We start from the raw sequence: 24,134 nt of genomic DNA, 5'->3' as shown, positions 1-24,134 counted from the left end.
AGTTAAGATCTTCATTCTTTTTATTCAGAATCATTAGGACTTGCCGTCTGTGAGAAACAACGTGCTTCAACTGTGGAGACTTACAACCTGACGGCATTTTTCTGATCGCAGAAACAATTTTTCCATGCCGCGACAATTCTCTCACCAACAATTCATCACTAATGAACGGGGGTATATTCCCAATCGTAACTTTTTTAGCTGGGGTACTCAAAGGGGAAACGGACAAAAAAACATCATTCACAATAATGCCTTTCTCAATCACTTTGTTTGCCTTCTCCACGCTGTCAACAAAAATGACCACAGCGCTGTTCATCCGAGCATATATCACAACTGATATCACAATATTTACCAATATTAATATCTAATATTGTGCAGCCCTATAACAAAACTGAATTTTTTTAAACGTTGGCAAATTGCTTTATGTATTAAACTAACATCTCCACACACTTATTTCAGACCTTTATGTTTCCTTTTTGTTCTATTTCACAAGAATGCACTCCATTGTTTTGGTCTATTACATAAAATCCCAATAAAACAGATTCATGTTTATGGTTGTAAGAAGAAAAAGTGTGAAAAGTTTTCATGGAACTGTAGAAATGTGCTCACCATGTGCCTTAGACCATGATTAGCATCAGTTGTCCTTGCTAGCAGTCAAGCTAGTAACACCTCTCTCCACAGCACTTCGTAACATGACAATGAATGTTTAAAACTGTAAAATATTATATTCCACTTCTTGTTGGTACAGTGATCAGGTAGAATGCTGCAAACCAGGACACGCACATAAAGAAGTGGAACTTTTTTGCATATTTTTGCTAATAAGCATCACTGTAAAGCTTTAAATACTTTAAAAAAATTCAATGTTTTTTTGTAGCCTTTCAGTTAAATTCAGTCATGTTTAACCAATCCTGGTGAGAAATTTGAGGTTTCCTGCAAAAATCCCACCATTAAACCAAAAGATTTTAGGCTGTTACACCTTATTTAGGTAACTTACAGTAGAGCTGTTGATTTTTTTACTGATAATTTACTGGAGTTTTCTCTATTTTTCAGCACATTGTGAGACTTTTTGGACAAAAGAAGACAAAGAAAAAAAAGGAGTAGATTATGTGTCTGAAAGTTCACCAGTATAAATAAACCCATATTCATTTCTCTTTGTGTCTGCTAATGTCCATGTTTCTGGTCACAGTGGAGCTCAGATACCTGGTAATGCCTGCAATAAGACCTTTTTACCACCTCTTACCTCTTCACCTATACCCCGCTCTACTTTTATAGTCAACGTGTGTGCGTGCATGAGTGTGTGTTTGCGTCAGAGCTCTCAGAGAGGACCCTGGGACCCTCCTCAACAGAGAGAGCTTTTAGCTCTTCCTCGCTAATGTCCTGAATAATGGCATCTTGATGGAGACGGAGCACAGGGAAAAGAGGCAGAAGGGGGGACAGAGACAGAAAGAAAGACAGAATGAGAAACCTGCGACCACGTGTCTTTACCTGCCGAGCGGGACCACCATTATTCCCTCTCTCAGCCCTTCTGGTTTCATTATTCCCTCTTTGTGTTTTTCAGGATGATGATCCAGACATTTTGTAAGGAGTCCCTCCCTCCATCCATCCTTTTAGCAGCTGCAACTTTTCATAACAATGTAGCATTATGGAAGAAAAGCTTTCATGTTTTAACACCAAAAAGTTTCATCTAGGCGTACAAAGAAGTAATAGTAACTCTGGATCTGAATGCTAAAAAAAAAAAAAAAACAGGAAGTGGATGTGATACAACATATGCGTGTCCCTCTTCAGTGTGCGGCTGAAACAGAAAAAGTGGAACTGGAATAAAACTGCTCAAGACTTACAAGATAGACGCTGCTTCCCGTTTTTTTCCCACAACGATGTCACACGAGCAGCTGCTGCGAGCTGAGATTGTTCTTTCCGTGTTTCTGCGCGGCGAAGTGCCGCTTTTCATGCCCAGGTCCACCTCGGTCGCTCTCATTTGGTTCAAATCTGGCGTTAGCAGCAGCTAATGGCAGCGGCCGCACCACCGTAACATTCGTTTGCGTCACATGCGGCATCAAATACTGACTACGATTCGGTGTGAGAAAAAAAGACTTAAAAGCGCCACTCAAGATCTGTTTTCAACAGTTTTCTTCATATTTTCTCTTTCTGAAAAACGAGGGAAAATGTGACCTCCACCTGTGTTTGTTGCTTTTGACTTTTTTGTTAAAACCTGAAAATAAGTGAATTAGAATTTTGGAACAAAAGAAAAATCATAATACATATATTCAATTTTCACAGAAAGATCTATTTCAAGCTTTATTTTTGTTTATTGATTTTTGCATGGTTTATGACTAATTATAAACCAATATGGAGTTTCAAAAAAATAAAATTAATAATTCAAAAGGAATTTTAATCCAGAATTGGAATGTTAGGACTAACATAATCATACTAACACCTATCCACAAAAAAAAAAAAAAAAAAATCATTTGTAAAGCTCTGTCTAGGCATTTTAATGGAAAGTTTAATGGAATGAAGAAGTTTAAAAAAACTAACTGCAGTACTGGGCTGAATGAAGTTTCCAACACATTAGCCCTCTATGGCATGGCATTGCCCTCAGGCAACAAACCATATATCTGTATCTCATGTTGCTCCTTTATTTTATTTTTGGGGGTTGGTGATTTAAAATATCTCCAGAAATATTTTTGTCCAAATAAAAGAGGTATTGAAGTTCATGTGACCTTTTACTTGGAAGAGGAGCAGTCCTTTTTATGAAGCAGAGGTCCATGCTACACCTTGCCTCCTACTTGTAAGTTATACATCACTTTTCTTCATGTTTAAATTTGGGTCACTCCAACTAAAAATATTCTCATATCTGTGAGTATGTAAAGAAGCATTATAGATAATTTCAAGACATTTTTTTTTATAATTTATATGCTAAAACTGTGTTGTTTTTTTTGTTTGTTGCCTCAGAGCAACATTGCGCAGTTGGGGCCCTTTTGCTCAGACAATATTATTCTAATGCAATGATATGCAATTGATTACAAAATAATTATCACAGCCAATTTTTTTGACTTTATTATTGACTAACAGCAACAGGAGATGGATGCAAGGTCATTTCATGGACAAAAGGTGCATGGTTCATAAGCTGGGGTCATTCCCAATGAAAACATGAGGATCCATTGTACAACCATTATTTCATTGTTTGTTTATCCTCAAAACTAACTTCAGTCCCAAAGGGTGATAAGCTGGTCATCAATGAACAAATGGCCCCATTCCAAGGCAGGCAAAGACTGAAGCAATACCTGCCAAATCCAAAAATATGGGTCTGCAGGGTACTTTGTATGACTGGTGCAGATGGTGTTCCTTACAACCTATACAGGGCGAGTTGTGCAACCACCAAATCTACCAGATATGGGAGCTGGTGGAATGGTATCCTTTGCTTGGTTCAAATTCTAACAAAGAATCAAAACTACAAACTCTTAAAAAAAGAATCTGCACCCCTAACTATAGTGACTGATGTGAATCTGGTTGCTACAACCCATAGATAATCAGATAAACAGATAGTGAGTCCCAGGTACACCAATAATCAAGTTCCAAAAATGTGATATACACTCTTTTTCACATCAGCAAGCAATTCCTTCCTGATGTTTAACATATAATAGGGAAAAAGACTGATTTCAACATCCTTAGTTATTCTAACTCCGCCAAACATACACATGTACAAACACACAAATGCTTGTTTTAGTAATTTGCTCCAATGTATCATTCATTAATGAAGGTTAGTTGTTTATTTTATATTTGGTGAGTTGGAACCATGTCTGATTTATTTTTGTCAAAAAAAGTTTTTTTTTTTTATGAATATAGTTTTTGTTTGATTTGTATTTCATTTCTCATAATCACTGTAGAAAACTTGGCGTTTTAGACCCCTTGTAGCACAATGTTGCCCTGAGGCAACAAACCCAAATCCGGTTCTGGGAGGTGTCGGGGTCCAATTTTATGATTGATATGTAATTAAGGGCCAATAAGCTCCCAAAGAATGCAGGAAAATATTTTTTCCCCAAAAAAATAAAAAGTCATGCCATAGAAGGTTAAAATGCAATTTCTATTCTTAAAATTATTTTTTAGGAATTCACTTCAAAAAGTGAAATTTATATTTTCTTTAGATTTATTACACTTAGAGTGAAATATTTTCAGTGTTTTCGTTTTATGATCATAGCTTTGACCAAATGAAAAGCTCTGCTTCAGTCGTCCTCAAAAAGAAGAGAGGACGACTGCATTTTAAAACAGATGAAAAAGAACATCTATGTAAAAGATATGACCTAAATGATTTTCTGGATTGTTCCAGAAACTGCTGTATCAACACAGCAGACAACCTACTTAGCTTATCTGTAATGTCAAGAGGAAGATGAGAGACACCAAACAGATCTTCTGCTTCACTATCCTCTTAAGAAAGTGCAACTTTTTCTTCCAGAGTTTTTCCTTCCACCAAACTTTCCACTAATCTGCTTGGAAACAACACTCTAAACACCCAGCCTCCTTAGCGATGACCTTTTCTGCCTCCTTCTCTCGCTTCCCAGCTGTAACATAAAAATTTCTATTTAAAAAAAATTCTAATTCACTGTAAGCAAAAACATCAGAATTAACAGCTTAGAAAAAAAACAAAGTTTGGACTGAATTATGATAATAATATACTGAGGTGCTCCTGTTTGAGTGTTGGCCAGCTGAGACTGGAAGGTCGGTGTGTGTGGACAGTTTAGACAGTTTAGAAATTGTTTTCTTTGCGTTTTACAAATTGAAGCACACACACTCTCTCCCTGTCTTTCCTTCTTTCTCTGTGCGTGTGTGTGTGTACGTGTGTGCGTGTGCGCGTGTGTGTTTGCTAATGACTGCCCCACACAGCACTTTCTAGAACTGCTCATTGAAGCATCGGGTAATTAAATATATTTCAACAGCAGATATTTTAAAGATTAAAGTTTGATAGAAAGGTGGAATTTATTTCTACTTCGGTGTTCTCTAAATAAAACCCTGAAATGGAACTATAGCTCTGATTTATTTCCTTTCTTTGAATAATAATAAAAAAAATACATATTTTGCTTTCATTTTCACGAAACTGACTGTTCCCCCTCCTCTTTCCTAAAATAATTCCTTCCATTTCGGCCTTACATGAAACCATTTCCGCCCTAAAAGAATGAATATCTATGATCTGCTCCCTCGGTGCCAACAGTCTAAATATCCGCGCATGTTAGAAGCTGCAGCATCCATGCCACCTCACTTATTACATATGAGTCAGAACGTTATGATTGCAGAGTATTTAAGATAAAACAATCGAGGCCTTGACTGGAACATGAGTTCCATTTTTATATTTGTTTAAAGGCTCCAAACGGCGCCGTAAAAGGCTGAGTAGCGCAGCGACTCACGGCGCTTAGGACACTTTTAAGGAGCCGCTCCCACATCTAATGCTGCAGGAAAAAAATAAAAATAAAATAAAATAAATCAAAAAATATTTTACATTTTCATTTAGCTCTTTAATTATTTTTGTGGTTTAAGAAGTTTGAAGCGAATTGGAATGTGAGCGTAGAAGGGGGGAAGATAATTTATTTTAGTTGGGGAAAAAACTAATTAATACTTTAAAAACTTTATAGAAATTCTTTAGTTTTGTTCTGTTTTTGAATGAAGTCGGCTGAGAGTAAAAAATAAGTTCAATGAAACCACAGAGTTGGGCTCGTGCTGTCTTTCTAAGCTCCTTATGTTTATGTTTTTGCTGGAACGCCGCTCGCCTTTTCACGTCCAACAGCCTCGCCGACTTATCCGCGAGCTCTGACAGTGATGGCACGCGGAGGACCGAACGCGCTTATTCCAAACGGTTTATTTTTATTTTAGGTCTGTATGGAATTTTGAAAATAACTTATTTTTTTAGTAAAAATTCAGGAAATTACTGGCGATGATTAAAAAAATCTTTTTCATAATTTGACTTTTGTATTTTTCCCCAAAGTTATTCCCTTATGAAGAAAAGGTTTTTCTCTTTTATCTCTGTTCATTTGAACTCTTGAGTTCGTAAAATAAAACATCACAATAATAAAAAATAGTTCAGTAAATAAAATAAAAAAATAGAAAGTGAAAGTTGATATTTTAAAAATGTAGAATGAAAAAAGCTGAAAAGAGCAGGTTTATTTTTATTACTACTATTATTATTTCTGGTGTTGTAAAATAGTTTTTCATTAAAACTGATTTATCTCTATAACTTAACATCAGTTTAAACAGCTAATAAGTGAATGAAATGAGGAAGTCCCAGTTTACCCCTCATGCTCTCTCCACTCTGACTGCGCGCCTTCTTATAAATAATATCCCCCTCTTCCCCCCCACCCCGCCGGTTCCTCGTCCTTATTGGTCAGACGGAGCCGTTACCTCACTCTGGGACCGGTGACGCAGCGTCTTCGCGTATCCTTCTCTTTTTTCCCCTTCCTCCCCTTCCTTCTTGTTCCTTTACGCGGAGAGTCTTCCAGTCCGCTCAGACGGGATAAAGAGGCGCGGAGACGCGGAGCCGGCGCAGGGGTGCGCTCGATAACTAAACACTTCCATCCCGGTAGGAGAGCGGCGCGCAGGAACACACGCTCTCTCCATCTCCGAGCGTCTCCTTTTACTCTCTCTCTCTCTCTCTCTCTCTCTCTTTCACTCACTCACCCTCTCCCTCTTCGTCCCGCGCACACACGCACGCTCTGCGCGCACACGCGTACGTCTCAACTTGGCCGTAGTAAATTACGGCATTGATGTGAAGGGCGAGTGTGGATCTGTCTCTTCTGTTCGCTCCTTTGCTCGACGGAAGGATTCTGGGAGGCGCAGAGGAGAGAAGTAAGTAGAAAAGCATTCGAACGGTCTGCTTTATCCACCGCAGCTCAACTTTACGCCTCAAATATTTTAGTTTGCTCCGTTTTCAAGTTATCTCCAAACGTGAGCACAGAAAACAGATCAAAGTTCACAGGCTAGCACTGATCCGCTGTTTTCTTATGTACATATTTTACCTTTTCCATCTGTTTAGTCTTTTAGTTTGGATCACCAACAGAGCGGAAGGTGTATCCAGTTTCCCTCTCAGCTGGTTTCTAGATTAAGACAAAATGCAAAGAAATGTCTTTCTAGATGAAAATGTGCGCAGTGTGTCATTATGGTGAACTTATTGTTGTTTGGAACATGACAAACGTCCCCGGGTCTCCAGGTCTCCTGTGCGTAAAACTCCGGATTCGGAGCGCACATTAACTTGAACTTTAGATTTCAGACTCTCATTTAATTTTAGGTAAAAAAAAATAAAAAATAAAAAAAAAATGTCTGGAGGTGTAAAAAGTAGATTTGCAGATTTTATTTTATTCTATTGTCAGATTTAAATGTAAAACAAAGTGCTGATAAAACCTTCAGATTAAACTTAATTCCACTCCTGCATCTTGTTTATTCCCTCCTTACATGTTAAAATAGTCATTACCAGCATTCTTCCAGTTTCACTTCTCATTTGCAGAGATGTTTTTCCTGCTATTTACATTCAGAGTAAAACTTAAGTTTCGGTTTTGACACCAAAACCTCACTTGCGCACCCCTCTCACATCTCCTTTTCAGTCAGTCTCACCTTTAAAGCTTCCAACTTTCATCTGTGTGGAGGAGAAAATGTGTAAATGTTTCAAGTTTGAAGGAGATACCTGCTGTTTTTCAATCAAGTGCAAAGTGTCACTTTTAGATAAATCTCAGTTCAAATAATGCAATATGTGTATGAATGCATTTGTTTTATTCAAAAATAATATTTTATAGAAAATCTTTGAAGCATCCTAGTTCTGCAGAAGTGCATGCTTTATTTTGTGAGTCATTTTCCAACAATGACTGACCGTGAAATCCTTTGCAAAACAGATGCAAACTGTGACACGGACAGCGTTGCTTGTGTGGGTGTGTGAGATGGTAATAACCTGCTTCCACAACAGTTTCAAATTTTTCTCCGTTTTGAGAAAAACAAAACAAGAAAAAAACACAAAAAAAAACAGGGGGAAAGAAAAACTTTGTCATTTGATGAAGCTGAACATTGATAGATGAATCAGTGAGAGTTTCAAATATATAAAAAAAGATAATTGCAGCTTATAAATGCTGCAATTGGAGAACTGAATAAGTTAAAAATGTATTACTTAGGCTTTTAGATGCACTGGTGGTGGAAGTTTCTGCCATACAGGTCAGACGAACAATATACGGTAGCCATAACTGCCCAAAAAGGCATTGAAAAATAAATAGCATGACTCAAGTTATGAACATATTCAAACAGTTCCAGTCTTTTATCCCTGTACTTTTACTTCAAATCTAAACATGAAATTTCAATCTCAAATCAGTTAAATTTATATGGAATAATATAAATTTAAAATCTCGGCTCATTTACATGAAAGCTGATTGTCGTAAATGTTACTTTTTGTTTTGTTGTTTGGATCGTCTTCTTTTTCCTCTCTCTCCTCCCTCTTCATGTTGTCGCTTACAGAAATTCAAAGTAAAATTATCTGTAGGCTAATTATTTTTTCTAATTTCATAGTGGAAAAGGATTAATGGGCTGCATTGTGAAATTTTGCGGGCAAACGTCACTTTGACCTTTCTTGTTTACTTAAAAACAGGTCCAATGTCCATCTATTGGGAAACAAACAGAAAGCTGGATTCGCTTCTTTACCTCCAGGGTAAATTCTGTCAGAATACAAGTTTTACTTAACTGAAAAATAGACCTGTTGGACTATAATGTGATTCTTTCACTTGCATTTAGAAATGCAAGTGAAAGAATGCAGAGCAACAGTAAGAAAAAGCTTCTGTTTTTATTTTCATGACTGGAACGAAGCCTTAAATTTGGTTTATGTGTGTAGAGCCAAGCTGATCAATATTTGAATATATTCTCCTGTAGGAAAAAAAAAACAACCTTTCGTCAGTTGACAACATTCACAATCCTGACTCCTCTTTGACAAACAGAATACAAAACCAATTAATCTCAAAGAAAGGCGATTTAAAAGTAAATCAGAACACAATTTGGATGAAAACATTTCATTTCGTCTTCAGAGTGGGGAGGAATGCCTCTGACAGTAGGAACCTGTTGACTCCTCCCGGCTTCTTCCAAAATGCAGAAATCAAGGTTACCCCTCAATAGGAGGCAGCAGGATTGGGAAATTATTTTTGTTTCTCCAAACAGGTGTTTGAGATATTTTAAAGAGTTTCTATCGGTGGTTCTCTTGGGTTATTTTTAATAAGAGCAACAAGTTCTTTCTTCACTGATAAAAGTGACTCACTTTTGTTCTTCTGAGATTTTTCTGCCCTTTTGTCTCCTTGACACTAACTACACATTCCAATTTGTCTTGATTATGTTTCTTAATGACCAGGCTAATCCTTTCACTGTCCATTTGACTGTGAGGCCCCCTGGACATGCCTGTTTAGTTGCCCTGCGTGATGCCTGATCATGACAGCACCACCCTCTTAACCAGACAAACCAAACGCAGACGTGTCGACATCGGGGTGAAAAGGACTGTGGGTAGCGCGATATTTCCCCGTGCCCGGGAGACCCTTCTCGAAGCCATGAACCAGTCGCACGGCCCTGATCAGGACGGAGATCTCTCCCTGGTGAGTCATGGCCACGGGGCCGCCAACAGTGACGGAGAGAAGTCAAATGTCCTCAGAAAGCTGCTGAAAAGGGCCAACTCTTATGAAGACGTCATGATGCCTTTTCCTGGGGCTACAATCATCTCCCATTTATTGAAAAACAACCTGGGGAAGAATGGAGGGAGTGACTCAGGCTTTCAGGTATGAGTTGATCTGCAGATCCTAGTGAGATTTTAAAAAAAGTCCTTAACTTTAAAGTCTGAATGAAGCTGCTGTTCTTTATTGCAGGGTAGTGGAGCTCTGTCCAGTGGAGGTTCGGAGATTCAGGCCGAAGACGCCTGTAGTAACTCTTCGAGGGACAGTCCATCCGACTGTCTTTCTCCTGGTCCTCCTCTACCTCCTCCATCGTCTTCTAACTTTGGACGACCGTTGCCGCCCTCAAATCACATTTCTCACACCTCTTCTCAATCTTTATCCTCCTTTGACTTGGACCGACTGTCGGACGAGCATCTCCGTGCCAAGAGGGCCCGCGTGGAAAACATCATCCGCGGAATGAGTCACTCCCCATTGGTCCGTCCCAGTGGCAGTGACCACAACCAGGAGGGCAATCGTGAGAATGAAAACGGCAGCAGCAACAGTAACGACCACAGAGGAGAGGACGTCAGTCATAACAGCAGCCACCGTGGCGATTGTCCTTCCCTCCTCCGCTCTCCTGGTTCGCGAGGCGGTGTGGTTGGCATCGGCGAGGTTTACAGAGAGAATAAGAGGAAACAACGTCTCCCACAGCAGCAACACAGCTTCACCCAGCTAGTTTGTTCCAGACAGGAGCAGAGACAGGAAGAGAGAAGGCAGCTCAAACTACAACTTGAAGACATGCAGGTAAATAGATCTTTTAGTATAGATCTCCACAATTGTTTACCAAATTGTTCTCTAGTAGAATTCTTATTCTTATAGCAGAATTTGAGATAATAGAAAGATCAACCTATGTGTTTTTTGTTGTTTTTTTCTTTTTCAGAAACAACTGCGCCAACTTCAAGAGAAGTTCTACCAAATCTATGACTCTGAGACAGAAGAAGAGGAAGAAAACATAGTGAATGGAGAGGTCAACCGAGGAGGAGATAGAGAGGAGGATGGCAACCTTTCAGAGGACAGTATCCGCTCTGATGGCCTGGAGGAGAGGCACAGAGACAGAGGGCGGCATAACCATGATGATCTTTCCGAGTTGGACCCGGGACTTTTCCTGGACAGAGCCCGAGCCCTCCTCCGAGAGCAAGCCTTGATAGATGGAGAAATGGAGGAAGATGCTGACAGCCGAGAAGAGGAGGAAAGAAATGGAGAAAGGGTGATGAAGAGGAGAGTGGTAGCAGGAGGTGGGGGAGGAAGTGGCCGGCAGCTGGCCGAGACTCTAAAGCAGGAGCTGAACTGTGCCGTGTCACAGGTTGTTGACACCGTCGTCAAAGGCTTCTCCTCACCCAAGCAGAACGCCGGTCACCATCATGGCTGCCACAGCAGTACGCCAGCTGCACCTTCTTCCTCCAACTCATCCTCATCCTGTCCACCTCCTTTCGGGCCACTGCCCCCGCTTACCCCAGAGTCTCGCTTTGGTGGTGGTAATTTGGCACTCAACTTGAATGGTGAAGGCAGTCCCACCCCTAACTATCATTCCTCCAACCAGAGGCTGCATTGCTTTGGGGATGTAATTGTCCCTAGCCCTCTAGATTCATTCGGTGGTCTGAGTAGCAGGCTTAGTGGTGTGCCAACACCCAACGATCAAACAGAGGCTCTGCCGCTGGTAGTGCGCAAGAGTGGGAGTGCAGTAGAGACCCCCAATCCTTCTCTTCCTCCACCTCCACCTCCTCATCATCCCTCCCTCCACCCATCTCCACTCACAGCTTCCCTTGGCTTTAGCCCTCCATCATTTCGCCACCCCTTTCCTCTTCCCTTCATGAGTTACCCTTTTGGGAATCCCCTAGGGTCACATGGGGCTGGAGGTGGCTACCCCTCAGGACCAAAAGACCACAGTCGGGTATCCCCTGACTCTATGGACATAACCCGGGAAACTGTCAGCCTCAGAACCAAAATGGCATCTCTTGGTGGGGCCCACATGGGTCACCATCACCACAGGCAGAGCTCCCCAAGCCACCATGGTCCAGAGGGCTTGTCACTGTCCCTCATCAAGTCAGAGTGTGGAGATCTGCAGGACATGACTGATATATCTCCCTACTCAGGCAGCACTGTATCCTTACCATGTGTTACCTGAATATTGAAGGTAATGTATAAAAACTGATATTTTAGATGAGGACTATGATTTGGATTAATCTAGAAAAATTCTGTTTAACAATCTTTGAAACTATTGAGAAGATTGGTCCAACTTCTCTTAGGTATGTTAAAACTTGTGAGTTTTCCGGTAAATGCCATAGTCACAATTGGGAGAAAATTTTAAACTAAATTTCAGTGAATAAAACATTTCATTTGAGCTTTTGAAACATGACATTAAAGACACGGCAAATACTAATTTGGAAGATGATCCACAAAATTGTTGCTATAATCCTAGATATTATTATTTTAGCTCTCTAGTCCACAAGAGTCAGATTTTTCATAATAGAGCGGCAGCAGGAGGCAAAGTGACAAAAAGTCTTTAATATCAATTAATCTGCATTAATTGGTTCCTGCTCTGAGCCTCTTGTTTCCTCAGTGAGTGGGAAGGATGAAAAGGGCGCACCGGGTCTTGCAAGAAGGGGAAGATTAAACAGGTTGCTCACTGCTCTCTCAAGCTCTTTTAAGTCTGTGCAGCAGGTTGTGTCGTTTAAAGGTGCAGAGTGAGCTCCCTCTTGAACATGCGGACACACACACACACACACACACATGTATACACGCACATACTGTGTGCACTGTCTGAGACACTTGGGTGCAGTTAGGTTCTCTTTCATCACAAAGACTTTGTACATAAATGCTCAAAGCAAATCATATTTCACTTTGTCTGAGTGCATGTGTGTGAAGTAAGACTTTGTTCACGTGCTCAAAGCTAATCATATTTCAAAGAGCATGACGGAGGAGCAGGCAAATATTTGGCTTTATTGACGGCAGCTTTCTAAATTTGTGCATATCAGTGTTGTGGGCAACAATAAGGAGAAGTGTAATATCTAAAAGCTGCACAGTTTCCTTTTTATCGTTTTTAGCTCAATCTCCTCCCTGCTAACGTTTTGGAACCCACCCACTCACTTTCATTTGTTGGCCCTTCGTTCTTAGTTGCCTGGCAGCTGTGTGTGTTTACCGTGCACACGCATGCATGTAGGAACACACACCTCGCCTTTCATGGCGCGTGCATGTCGACAGGTGTTTGCAGGTAGCTGTTTATCTTTTCATTCCTAACCTTTCATATGGAGAGGGCTTCTCCCGGCCATCTCACTTTGACTCACACAAGAGAGCAAACAGGCGCATGTGCACAGACGTGCACATTTGAACAACAAAGTAAAAAGAAAAATAAGACTTTGAACTAGGCAAATGGGTACTCCTTGCAGCTGTGATGGGGATTCGATCACAGTGTCGCCTTCAAAGCTGATTTAGATGTTGCTTTCATTGAAAAACAAGAAATATTTGACACAGCTCTTGATCCTCTTGAGCCGTTTCATACCAGGATGCCCCCCTATTCACTGTTATAGAAAAACAAATCTTTGAAATGGATTATTACTTCAAACACACTGACTGGGCTTTAAAAATATATATATTTTTTCTGATAAAATTGCTCATCTTGTCCTTTATCAAACAACAAATTTAGTTTCAACATAAAGAATAGAACAGATTTTAAAAGATGTATTTATAATAATTCAGAAAGTAATTAGGAGCTCTGATTTTTAAATTAGTTAAATTTGCAATTACTTTATGTTTTGTGCCTGTAACTTCAAGTAGACATAGCTTGATGTTGATTGAAATATTAAATAGATATTGAATGTTTTTCCAATTTGAAAAAAGCTAGAGACACAAATGGAAAACCTGAAATGATATCATCATTCCTGTATGCCCTACAATAGCAGTACCCTGCTAATGGTGCCGTTTTTTCCCCACGTTCTTTTTTTTTTTTTTTTTTTTACATTTTCTCAAATTCAAGACCACTAAATAAAACCAAATGCTGAACAACTAGTGGTAGACATGTCAAATGAAAAGCCTCTTTTGAATCAACCACTAGCTGGTATGCTAGTCCTCGCTAAAAATTCAATAGCTAGTGTGGAAATTTGAGGACATTTTTTTTTTATCATTAACATGGAGCTTATCACAAATGTTTCAGCACATTATGAGACTTCCTTTTCTTGTCTTGTTAGACAAATTTGTAAAAAAAAAATGTAAGTAGACAAATTCATACCCACACAATATGTTGACACACACACACACACACACACATATATATATATATATATATATATATATATATATATATATATATATATAAATTACGCCATTCTTTTTCTTGGTTGTTAATTGGTTATTAATTATAATTCAGAGTAAATATTGTGCAAAAAAGCTGATTTTTAAAATATTTTTAACTAAGTGTTGTTGAAACCTGCATTAATCAAAGTAATGCTGTTATATCTATCTCATTTGCATCAACAACAAAGGCAAATTATCTATTTATAGCACCAATACAGTGAGGACTATTCAACAAAAGAATGCCGTTTTGTGAATCTATGGCTGTTCCTGAGTCGAACTGAAATGAAACTGCATAAAACCTATGGCTCCTTTAGATTAGAAAAAAATGGTGTAGTTTTTGAGATAAATCTTGTTTCCAAAGCAACGGCTATGAAAGCAGTGTATGTGTCCATTAAATTTGTATTAAGGTGAACACAATGAAAATTTATTTAAATCATCTTTTTGTACCTGAGAAAGTCACACATGAAACATCCAAAACTGCAAAATTTAAAATTGTATAAATTATCAGCCATATAATGTATACAGCCATATAATATTACACATATGTGTATATGTGTACACATATAATATGTGTATATAATATAATATAATATAATATAATATAATATAATATAATATAATATAATATAATATAATATAATATAATATAATATAATATAATATAATATAGAAGTTGTTACTGGTATTTGCGGTTTCTTTGCTGCATTTTGCAATGATCATCCTTCACCTGAAAGGCTGTCTTTTGCAGTGAACACACTCAGGTCTGTGTATCTTTAATCCTTTGTACTGAGATGAGCAGATGTCCTCCATTCATTTATGAATTTATCCCTCCACCCTCCCTCTTTGCCTCTCAATCCAGCTCTTCCATTTACACACATGGACACACACACACAAGCGCACACACATACACACCTGGTAACAAGGTCAAGTTACTGCTGGTATAGTGAGCTCTGCACAACACTCACAGGCTCTTTGACAGATATGCATTAAGCTAAACACAAACCAATAGGAAGACAGGAGCAAATTGGGAGAAAGAGGAATGGAAGGAAAAAGAACATGTGTGTTGTTTATTCACAAACTCCCTTTAGCTACTGTTACACACACAAAAAAAAAACAATGTCTCATTTACTCTTTATTCATTATATTATCTCACAGTTGTTTACTCTGAGTCTCATTTTGTTTGTTTGTGTCCCAAAAGAAAAAGAACACAGACATCAAAATCCTAGACAAAATGTACCGAATAAGCACATGGTGACAGGTTGGTATGAATGTTAACAATGAGATTGGTGTTTTTTTGTCCTGTGCCCCATGCCTGATGAATCCAATGCTAAATGAATGATGGATGGATCACGTTGAGACTCACTTCTGGTTTAACATGATTGCTGCATCACGGCACTTTCCAGATGTTTCTTATTTATGGTTTGGAACATTGGCTGGGATTTTTTTTTTTTCGGGAACGGCAAATCTCTTAAAGATAAAAAGCACCAAATGATTATGTTTTCATATATTATTCTGTCATCAGATTTTTCCTTTTCCTGTTGTTTTTTCCACCAAATAGTTGATGCCACTCTTTCCTCTTTTCCAGCTGTACATGTCCCGTGAGGTTTTTGTGTGTGTGTGTGTGTGTGTGTGTGTGTGTGTGTGTGTTTGTGCGTGTGCGTGCGTGCATGTGCGTGCGTGTGCATGCTTGTGTGTGTGTTTCTGTGTGCTAATTGACCTTGCAGGGGGCTCCATTGATTGCCTCATCTTCTCTGATAGATTATAGGCCTTTTAATGTGGTGGGGAAATGGCAGGATGGTGGGGCACAGCTGTTGCCACCACACACACACGCATACACGCATGCACGCTACCACACACACACACACACACACACACACACACACACACTCTAACACTGAACACACAAGCGCTCGCCGCCCCTGAATCCAAGGCCCTTACAATTATTATTTTTGTCGCCGAGTCTGTGGGATGAAGGGATCTGTGGGATTTGATCAGAAGCCAGCAGGTGCTTGTGTTTGTTTTGGGTGTAACTTACTATATTCATCGCAAGACCAGGCCCACTTTGTTTATATCCATTTAGCCCTAAGTGTGATATAAAGTAAAAAAAAAACACTATATCTTCAGTACGTGGAAGTGTATATTTTGGTGTCTGCATTCGCAAATTTATTCAAAGATTCAAAAATCATCAATGCAAGTTTTCTGTTTGGAGACAAACGTTCATCCAAAACTGACAAATCTCTTTGCTTTGGCTACTTTTAATGTTTTGGGTGGAAAGCACTTTATCCTCACTGTTACAGTTTTTAGAAAACTGTCTGCCAAGTGACAATTTGTACCAGCTACACACCACCATGTTTTTATGTCATTGTTTTTCTTGATCATTAAGTTAGTTAAAATGTATTTTCTTGTACATTCCACATAGATTCTGTAGTAGCAATTGCAAATAAAAGTTAGTTTTTTTTCAAGTGGAATAAAAATGTCACCTGCTAGCCACAAACTAGCTTGATGCATGTAGTGGATGTTTCCTGTATGGGGAATGAGGATGTACAGTTGTGAAACACCAACCCCATTTTGCAGTAACAGCACTGAGCTGTGTAATTTGTAATGTTTTTTCTTTCTTGCTTGCTTTGCTTTTTTCTGTCCCTCACTGTCTCGCTCCATTGCTGCTAATAGTACTGAGCATACATCAAAGCTTGTTGAACAGTCATCCAGGTAGAACACTGCTCTAAATTTGCTTTAAAGAATTTTAAAAATCGAGGTTCTCGAATTGTTACATCTTCAAGTAAATTTCTATAGTTTCCGCATAGACTACTGTAAGTTAAGCAAAAAGAGATTACAACTAAGATAAGATTGGTGTGATCAGATTGGTGTAATAATTAGAAAAATATTCAAGCCTATCATAAGTGACATTTGAGCATTTTGACTTTAATCTACATAAGTCTTCAAAAGTACAACAAATAAAGAATATATGCAAAATGATTGTAGTTTGATAGATTGTTTTGAATATGTCCATCCAGAAAACTAGAAACACTAAAAATGCATTGAAATGTGTGTGATCATTTCTCCATAAACAATATATAAAATTTGAAATGAAATCGATTCTGAAAATTTTTAATTAGCTATCAACTGCTTGCTAAAAACAACAACTAGCAAGCAGTGTGCTTTTTAAAATAATTTTCAGCAAATTTTCTACTTTCTTGTAATGATTTTGACATAAAATACATAGAAAATAATAGAAAAAAACAAATTACAGGCATTTGTCATGTAGCTGTAAAAGTTTTTCAAATTCTGTATCATCTAGCTTTTTTTTTTTTTTTTTTAAAAGAAAAGCTGCTTCATCAGTAATTATGCATTGCATTGAACTTTAGTAAATAGTGATTTAATAATGATAGGCTATTCCAAAAAATAACTTTTATTTTCACTTCAATTTATTTCTTGATGGAAGTTGAAATTTGTCATTTTTCTCTTTTTGACAGCAGAAGAAACAAGCAGTTACTTTTCTTGACATATTGACGTAAAAAAAAAGAAAACACAAAATGTGACCAAAAAGAGACTGTAAGTGATTAAAATATGACAATACAAATACCTTTTGGGCATTTATAGCCTGAATTATTAAGTATGTTCAACAACCATGAAAGAAATTACTTAAACTGAAGGCAGGAGCTAATAGTTTGAGAAAACTATTACTAAACTCAGTTTTCCTTGTTGAGGTGAGGAGAAAATTTATGTTTCTGCTCAACTTCAACAGACATAAATAAATATTATCATTAGCAATGCATGAAATAATGAGAGAAGAACCTCCCTTATGTGTTTTTATTTTAAAAGATTTTGGCACCTTAACATATCATGATTCAGATTCAGGAGGGCTTGTCTCCAAACCATCTGAAGAAAGCCAAGCTGATGTTCTTCTACACTCGCTACCCTTCCTCCAACATGCTCAAAATGTTCTTCTCTGACGTCAAGGTAAGACCAGTTTCTATTTTTATCCTTCTTCCCTTTTGAAAAAGTCACTCTTGTTCTTTGGTGTAATTTTTTTAAATGTCTTGTTTGACCTTTTATAGTGTCTTCATTTAGAATAACATTAAAGAACATTTAATTAAAAACGCTTTGGTAGAAATATTCAGACTTTTCTGATGTTTCTCATTTTGTCTTTACGACCATAAACTTCATCACATCTTAATGGCAACTTAGTCCACTTCCTGCTGCATTTCCAGCTGAAAAATGTCATCTCTGTTTGCACATCTAGTTGAGTCTCTTTCAGCTAAGATGGAGCGTGTCTTTGAAAATGTCTAGCCAAGAAATTCTAAATTATATGTGAATATTAGGGAATAAATAGTTAATTTGTTCAAAATTATTTAAATTTCAGTAATTAACTACATAGATTTTAACATTCTACAAATGTAAATGCAATTAATTGTATCTTATGTTCCAGGTGGAACCTTTGTATGCTTATTTCTGGTACAACAGTAAATCTGATGCACAAGCGGCATCCGCTCACAACAAAGTTGCTTCTCTTTGACCCACTTTGCAACAATAAAGGGTTTTTCAATTAAAAATGTTACAATAAATTAATTACAGATCCTTCAAGAATTTGCTAAAAAAATTAATCAAGTTCAAGTTAACTATACTTTGATCTGAAACATTCTTTTAAAGCTGTAGTTGTACTTTTAGTGAAGCACTAGCTCTGTTTTTAGCTCCATCCAATTTCCTTTAAACTTTAACATGGGATGATGATTCGTCTGTAATAAAGCACACCCACACCATTATAATGCCACCCACATGTTACACCAAACCTTTCAATTATACAGACACTAAATGAAACAGAAAGGATGAGCTAACAGTTTAGCTCATGAAATTCAACTTTGAAGTTTGTGGTTGTAAAACTGTGCAAAAGTTGTAGTTCAGTTTGCAGGATACTGAATGTTGTTTATTATAATTATAGCTAACTTTTTTGGTAAATTTCCATCATATTCAGCTGATAATTTCTTCACTCTGTATCTGAGTGCATGTCTGTCTGTGCGTGTGTGTGTTTGTGTGTGTGTGTGTGTGTGTGTGTGTGTGCGTGTCTGTGTGCGTGTGTGCGTGTGCATGTGTGTGAAAACTTAGAGCGCAGATGGGTGTTCCAATCTGGCGCATTTTTGTCACATAATTAGAGTTTCTGGCCTTAATCGGCCTGGGGTTAGTCAGCAGGGTGGGAGGGGGGGACAACACCCACTTTCCCTCTCACACACTCCCACACATACTGTACAATAGCTTCCCCTGACTCACACACACCGTGACCTGAACCTTTTTGCCATTGTCACTCAAAACACACACAGCTATGTTTGTGTGTTTGCTCTCGTCAGCACAATTAAAGACGAACCTGGAGGAGCTGTGGCCGAGCAGGAAACAGACTCCAGAGATTAGGCTGAGAAAAGATAACAGACCCCCAGGAAGTTTGTCATAAGAGGGAAAGAAGAAAAATACGACCAAAGTGTGTGCAAATGATTGCATGTTTGGAGAAAATGAGAGAGGGATAATTGGGGAGGAGAGATGGGAGGGGGGGGGGGGGTAAAATGAAAGGGAAGACAACAGAACTGGAGCTATTAAACAAAAGCGCTGATTGTTTGGTGTTTACAGGCTGCAATGGGTTTTGCAAAGGAGCATACGGCTCCTCGACAGATTCAGGACGCTCTATTCAAATGAGCAACCACTCTCTCTCTCTTTCACACACACGCATGCATACACACACACACACCAGATGCTCTTTGGTTCATGTCTATGGTGACCACTTCCTTGTGGGAGTGCCACATCCTCATTGGCTGCCATGGGACACCAGGTTGCCAAGCAAACTCAAGGTTGCTAAGTTGACCTACCGCAGGAGAGCGAGTACCTGACTGGCCATCAACCAGGAGTCCATTAAGTGATTAAAAAGCTGCTGAAAGGGGGAAATTACCAAATTGCAACTAAATAAGTGAAAAACATCCAAAAATACAGGCAGCATAGCTGGTCCGCTCTTGTAAGAGTTCAATTAAAACAAGCAAAATTTATACAGTTATAACATTTGTGAAAATAGGTTTCCTTCACACTTGAAATTAAAGCCATGTTTGATGATTAAACTACAACAAATAAATGAAAAATGCACTAAAACACTAAAAAGTCTATATAAGTCAAAACCTTTTACAGAGATATGAATCCATAATATTAGATATTATTCTCATAAATTCACCTGAATTTTTTCAGGATATGTCACTCAGACTACCTCCCCTCTTTTTTAGTACACCCGAGTTTATACCAATTATACCACCCACATTTATACCATAGTATAAATGACAACAAAATGGTTTTGAAATGCAGCAGGCTGAAACATAACAGGGATATATTATTTTATTTTTAAATAAATCTAATCAAAACATTGAAGACAACTAATAACACTCATACCAACACTTATATCATTCTTTAATCAGATTATTTGACTATATTCTTAAATTTCCAAATTAAGTTGTTTTGTTTTTAGTTCTGCCTTATCAAATGACTTCATTAGAACTATGAAGTTTGTGCATCGCATAAGCTCAGGTTTTGTGTTGCAGATTGAAATGAGGTTAATAATTCATCCAGCCTGTGACTTTATCTCCAGATTGAGAGTCAGTAATCTGACGAATCTCTGGAAACTTACGTTAGGGAAATGTTTCTTCTGGCCACTTTGCTCAGCAGATGGCCACTGTTAAGTTTCTATGCAAGTCAAAACTGCTTTTGAAATGTTTTTTTTTTTTTTTTCATCGCTAAGGTTTGTTTTTTGACACTGACTGCAAACACATTTCATGTTTTGTTATATTAGAGCAACACACTTCGGTTGGGGTTGTAGATGTCTGAACAAAGGTTCAGACATCTACAACATTTCTAAATTGATATGTAAGGAACAATTTACATTTTTTAAGAACTAAAGCCAAAAATAGGCTTAAAAATGTTCCTAAATTTGAAAAAGAAGGAAAAAATAAATGTATGTACAGCTGTATATACATTTATTTTCTGTATACATAAAGAAAACAATAAATAAAAATGCAGGTTGTGGACATCTGCTTCTTTTGTTTCATAGCAGCGAGACGGACCACCAAGAAACTGTCTGTGGCAATTGACTTCAGCGAATATATAGAGCCACCTGCAGGCAAAAGTCTAAATACTTTGTGTCCAGTATGTGTGGGGTCTATAGAGCTGTTAGCTGCCCCTTTCTTGACCTTTGACCTGTGCCAGTCGTGAGTGGACGGACAGTTGATACTGATGTTTGTTGCAGTCTGGACCTGGTCCTGTTCTGTAGATGTGATGATAATTAAGAATTGAACACACACATTGTCGTTTTTCAGGAAATAAAGTCTCTTTTCAGTTTGTGTCTCATGCATTTGCATGTACAGTATAAACATTGATTTTAATGTATATACTAAACTTAAGTTTTAATTGAGTCATAATCCCAGTTAATCCATTTTATTTATGAGACACTTTCCAACTATTACTCTGCTTAATGGGGGAAAAAAAGTAAATGGTGGATAATCCTATTTGTGACAAGTGAGGCTTTTCTTTTTGAGGCTTTATTGAAGACAGGAGATAGCAGTCTGTGTCCCGTTTAATTGTCCCACTGCATTCATTATCAGAACTCTGAAATCCGGGGCAGTGTCTCTTTCCCGTTCCCTTTCTCACCCTCACTCCGGTTCCAACCGGCACCCCCTCCTTCCCAGGGAACAATTAAGTAGCATGTGTTAGAAGGGTTCACTGTAAGGGAATTAGGCCCTGAATGGCTCCGCTAATTGGACTTGAATGGACTTCGTCTATGGAAAACTGGTTCTTAAAGATGAGCCTCTTATGTACAATGACCTCCTCGCTGAGTGTGGGAAGTGGGTTGATCTGACAACTGTTTTGGGCGCAGATAAGCAAGCGTACGCACACACACACACACGCACACGCAAACACACACACCCACACACCTACACACACACACACACACACACACACACACACACACACACCTACACACACACCCACACCCACACACACACACACACACACACACACACACACACACACGCAAATACACACGTACAAAAGGAATCCTAGACCTCTTGCCTTCTGACCAGACAGTCAGAGTGTTAGTCTCGCCTTGCGAGAGTCAGTGAGAGTAATTAAGACCTCGTTAAGATTGGAGGAGGATTAATTAGATGCTTTCTGGCTCAGGGAGCTCCTTCGAAGTCACACACAGCTGACTATTTACACTCACACTAAGTTACAGGCATGCGGCGAGCGTGAAGCTGTGACGCATTTATCACTCCTGCCTCAAGAGGCTGAAGTGACATCTCAATGTATTCGCCTCAGCGGGAATCAATTAGAGTCCATGCTACCGTTTAGCTGTCCTGTCAATTAATTGCACAATAAGTTACACAGCCAATTTGGCAATGCCAGGAGAACATGAAGCAGCTTGTCCTAACAGATTCAACTGTTGCCAATACTCACCATAATGCTTCCTTGTAATAGTTTTCTTAAAAAACGCATACCCTTATCATAAGGGTGGCCAAAAAGTTTAGCTTTTAGCTATTTGGCCACAATGGCTATGAGTATGTTTGGAGGGCTCAAGCAAACACACACTAACGAGAACTGGAAACATGGAGGGTGTCCGCACCTCGAATATATTCCTTCAACAATGCATTGTTGAAGGAAATGTATTAGTCTGATCACTCCAAGTGCCTGATCACACAGGCATTTGGACTGTCTGATCAGTCCAAATGCTCATTGCCACTCAAACCCCTCAGCCATGGTGGGGTTTCTGCAAAGACTAAAGTTCTCAGTTGGAAAAAGTTTGGGAGTCAGTCTTGCCTCAAGCAGAGGATTTAGACTATCATGAGAAATGAATAATAGCTGAAAGAGTTAGATACAAGTGACTGAGGTTAGTTTTGTCTGTTGGGTGTCTGGGCTCTCCTTTAGAGACAGAGTTCAGTGTACCAGTTGAAGCATTTAATTAGGATCCTTTTTGGCACCTGCTTTGAGACCCGCAGGACCTGAATTCAATTCCATAAGGTCTGGAATCATTCTTGGGAGTCCCTCAGAATTACTTAGAACCTGTTGTTGGGGTGAGAGATGTCTGGGTTTACCTGTTACCCACACAGCCAAATCTCACAGAAGGGAAACGGTGGATACCACAGCCGTTCCTCCATATAGGACTGGTTTTTCTGAGACTTTTGCTGACTGAGCAAATTCCCTGTCTGTTAGAAAACAAACAAACAAAAATAACTTGCTGACCTATGGTGTTTTTAGTTGAAGTGGGCATATTCTTAAAGGATGTGAGTGTCTGCCCTTCAGTTGTGGCCCCGGGGCAATGACAACACCCACTGTCAACAGAAGAAAACGGGGAGTCAGGCCTCCCTGACACCATCTCTGACACGCTCCCTTTACTGCCACTTCATCGTAAACATAAAATGGCATTCCTCAAACTCAGCGATTTGCCTGCTCACCACTTCCATTATCTTTCTTTCTTTTGTCTGTTTTTTTTTTTTGTTTTGTGCTGATTGGGGCTGGGTGTGTTAATGGGAGAGCAGTTTGTCAGTTCATGGTGCATGTTTGAGCAGAAACATGCACCATGAGTTTCATTGCAGGAGATGCATTGAGTAGCTGCAAAACATCTGACTTCTGAATAGCTTTTAGTTTTGTATCTCAAAACAACAAACTTTTTTCAGCTTTTTATGCTTTTATTTATAGAGAATGTCATTAGAGTTGTAACTCTAGCAACACTTCATTTCATCTCGGAATTAAAGTGTTTTTGAACTGGATTGTGCAAAAGACTTTTTATGTCATCTACAATAATGTATAGATGGTTTGTCTACAAAAATTTGACTATATTGTTTCTATCCATAAAATGTTGCAGATATTTAGTTTATCATTTAGCAGATAAACTAGAAAAAGCAACAAAACGTTTATTTTAATTTGTGTAGTTTGTGCCCTCCACTTTATGATGTTGCTGGAACTTTAACAGTGAACTTTTAAACCTTCTCAGTGCATATCCCATCCAGAGTATCCCGAAAGAGGAAACTTTAACAGTTCCTTTTTCTCCACCAACCTCCTCAGATCATTCACTTCAAAGATTTAATTTGGAGTGAACAGCACTGCACTTTTATTTATTTATTTATT

At 38.6% G+C, this 24,134-nt stretch overlaps 1 protein-coding gene across 1 annotated transcript in view; it reads left to right on the top strand.

The window, feature by feature from the left end:
- Window positions 1-6,378: 6,378 nt before the first annotated feature.
- The window catches only part of LOC106935745 (prospero homeobox protein 1-like), a 24,310-nt gene continuing 6,554 nt past the window's right edge, over window positions 6,379-24,134 (top strand). The window contains exons 1-5 of the mRNA XM_015016383.1: window positions 6,379-6,825; window positions 9,350-9,767; window positions 9,855-10,445; window positions 10,582-11,802; window positions 17,844-17,951. Coding sequence (XP_014871869.1) covers window positions 9,417-9,767; window positions 9,855-10,445; window positions 10,582-11,802; window positions 17,844-17,951 — 2,271 coding nt within the window. The 5' untranslated portion in view covers window positions 6,379-6,825; window positions 9,350-9,416. The remainder of the gene's footprint in view (window positions 6,826-9,349; window positions 9,768-9,854; window positions 10,446-10,581; window positions 11,803-17,843; window positions 17,952-24,134) is intronic.

Source organism: Poecilia latipinna, unplaced genomic scaffold, assembly GCF_001443285.1.
Source record: "Poecilia latipinna isolate Pla-1442-1.1 unplaced genomic scaffold, P_latipinna-1.0 Scaffold2013, whole genome shotgun sequence".
NCBI classification, from domain to species: Eukaryota; Metazoa; Chordata; class Actinopteri; order Cyprinodontiformes; family Poeciliidae; genus Poecilia; species Poecilia latipinna.
Note: the sequence above shows the minus strand (reverse complement) of the source record. Positions and strands in the feature narration are given on the sequence as shown.